Source organism: Oncorhynchus gorbuscha, linkage group LG21 (genome assembly GCF_021184085.1).
Source record: "Oncorhynchus gorbuscha isolate QuinsamMale2020 ecotype Even-year linkage group LG21, OgorEven_v1.0, whole genome shotgun sequence".
NCBI lineage: Eukaryota > Metazoa > Chordata > Actinopteri > Salmoniformes > Salmonidae > Oncorhynchus > Oncorhynchus gorbuscha.
Genome location: NC_060193.1, coordinates 3,234,907 through 3,237,406, shown reverse-complemented (window position 1 = coordinate 3,237,406; position 2,500 = coordinate 3,234,907). Strand labels below are relative to the sequence as shown.

Below are 2,500 nucleotides of genomic sequence, written 5' to 3'. Positions count from 1 at the left end.
TTCCCCAGTGGAAACCTGTTTAATAACAGATCTCAGTGTTCCCCAGTGGAAACCTGTTTAATAACAGATCTCCGTGTTCCCCCTAGTGGAAACCTGTTTACTAACAGATCTCAGTGTTCCCCTGTGGAAACCTGTTTAAAGGTAACAGATCTCAGTGTTCCCCAGTGGAAACCTGTTTAATAACAGATCTCAGTGTTCCCCAGTGGAAACCTGTTTAAAGGTAACAGATCTCAGTGTTCCCCAGTGGAAACCTGTTTAATAACAGATCTCAGTGTTCCCCAGTGGAAACCTGTTTAATAACAGATCTCAGTGTTCCCCAGTGGAAACCTGTTTAATAACAGATCTCAGTGTTCCCCCTAGTGGAAACCTGTTTACTAACAGATCTCAGTGTTCCCCTAGTGGAAACCTGTTTAAAGGTAACAGATCTCAGTGTTCCCTAGTGGAAACCTGTTTAATAACAGATCTCAGTGTTCCCCAGTGGAAACCTGTTTAATAACAGATCTCAGTGTTCCCCCTAGTGGAAACCTGTTTAATAACAGATCTCAGTGTTCCCCAGTAGAAACCTGTTTAAAGGTAACAGATCTCAGTGTTCCCCAGTGGAAACCTGTTTAATAACAGATCTCAGTGTTCCCCAGTAGAAACCTGTTTAAAGGTAACAGATCTCAGTGTTCCCCAGTGGAAACCTGTTTAACAACAGATCTCAGTGTTCCCCTAGTGGAAACCTGTTTAAAGGTAACAGGGCTCAGTGTTCCCCTAGTGTCTGGTTACCACGTCATCTCAGACATGGATAGATGTCGAATACTGACTTGTATCATGGGTGACCTGGCTGTGTGTGTGTCTGTGTGTGTGTTACTCACATGAACAGTTTCCTCTCAGTGATGAAGAGCTCAGCAGAAGACAGGGAACTGAAACACTGGTTGGTGGTGATGAAGAATAGAGCACCCATCCTGGTAGACAACACACACACGTTCAACACACACACACACACACACACACACACACACACACACACACACACACACACACACACACACACACACACACACACACACACACACACACACACACACACACACACACACACACACACACACACACACACACACACACACACGTTAAATATACAAACATGTTTGCACACCCAATTTTTCAGTTTTTGATTTGTTAAAAAAGTTTGAAATATCCAATGAATGTCGTTCCACTTCATGATTGAGTCCCACTTGTTGTTGATTCTTCACAAAAAAATACAGTTTTATATCTTTATGTTTGAAGCCTGAAATGTGGCAAAAGGTCGCAAAGTTACAGGGGGCCGAATACTTTCGCAAGGCACTGTATAAGAAAAAGGTTGCTATGGAAGAAAGAGTCTGCTAAATGGCATATAATACTATATTAAAACACACACACACAGACCGACCTGTTCTGTAAGCCACTCTGGTCATTCTTCACTCCAAAGAATATGGCCCCAACGATGAGGGCCAGGAACACAGTCACTCCAATCTGGATGAGAGAGATTAGATAGATAGGTAGGTAGGTAGGTGGGTAGAAAGGTAAGTGGGTAGGTAGGTAGGTGGGTAAGTGGGTAGGTAGGTAGGTAGGTGGGTAGGTAGGTGGGTAGGTAGGTGGGTGGGTAAGTGGGTGGGTGGGTAAGTGGGTAGGTAGGTGGGTGGGTAAGTTGGTGGGTAGGTGGGTAGGTAAGTGGGTAGGTAGGTAAGTGGGTAGGTAGGTAAGTAGGTAGGTAAGTGGGTAGGTAGGTAAGTGGGTGGGTAGGTAAGTGGGTGGGTAGGTAAGTGGGTAGGTGGGTGGGTAAGTGGGTAGGTAGGTAAGTGGGTAGGTGGATGGGTAGGTAGGTAGGTAGGTAAGTAAGTGGGTAGGTAGGTAAGTAAGTGGGTAGGTAGGTAAGTGGGCAGGTGGGGGGGTAGGTAAGTGGGTAGGTAGGTAAGTCCGAACCATGAAAAACAGCCCAAGACCATTATTCCTCCTCCACCAAACTTTTCAGTGGACACTATCGCCCCTCCCCCCCCCCACACACACACCTGAGCGAAGGATGTCTGAGGGTTGAGGATGAGGTTAGTGAAGGTTCTCTTCAGGACCCATCTGAACTGAGTAGAGAAGGAGGTGTTGTACGTGATGGTCCGAGAGGGAGTCTTCACACTGGAGAACAAGAAGAATATTGTCCATTAACTTGCAGAGGACAGACCGACAATAGAGAGAGAGACCGTAGAGAGACTCCAAAAAACTCTCAGCATGCACTGCAAGAAAGATGGAGAGATGGATAGATATAGAGAGTTCCAGAGTTCCACATTGAGTAGCAGCCGCTGGGAGAGAGAGAGAGAGTTCCAGAGTTCCAAATTGAATAGCAGCTGCTGGGAGAGAGAGAGAGAGTTCCAGAGTTCCAAATTGAATAGCAGCTGCTGGGAGAGAGAGAGAGAGAGAGTTCCAGAGTTCCAAATTGAATAGCAGCTGCTGGGAGAGAGAGAGAGAGAGAGTTCCAGAGTTCCAA

At 46.0% G+C, this 2,500-nt stretch overlaps 1 protein-coding gene and 1 long non-coding RNA gene across 2 annotated transcripts in view; both read right to left on the bottom strand.

Annotated features, from left to right (window-relative positions):
- Window positions 1–844, bottom strand: part of LOC124008305 — a 2,807-nt gene extending 1,963 nt beyond the window's left edge. Inside the window, exon 1 of the long non-coding RNA XR_006834079.1 lies at window positions 1–844. This exon is cut by the window's left edge and continues 452 nt beyond it. This is a non-coding gene — a long non-coding RNA (uncharacterized LOC124008305).
- LOC124008304 (broad substrate specificity ATP-binding cassette transporter ABCG2-like) overlaps window positions 1–2,500 on the bottom strand; it is a 37,567-nt gene that overhangs the window by 11,021 nt on the left and 24,046 nt on the right. The window contains exons 10-12 of the mRNA XM_046319471.1: window positions 2,034–2,151; window positions 1,415–1,497; window positions 858–947 (exon numbers count right to left, since the gene is read on the bottom strand). Coding sequence (XP_046175427.1) covers window positions 858–947; window positions 1,415–1,497; window positions 2,034–2,151 — 291 coding nt within the window. The remainder of the gene's footprint in view (window positions 1–857; window positions 948–1,414; window positions 1,498–2,033; window positions 2,152–2,500) is intronic.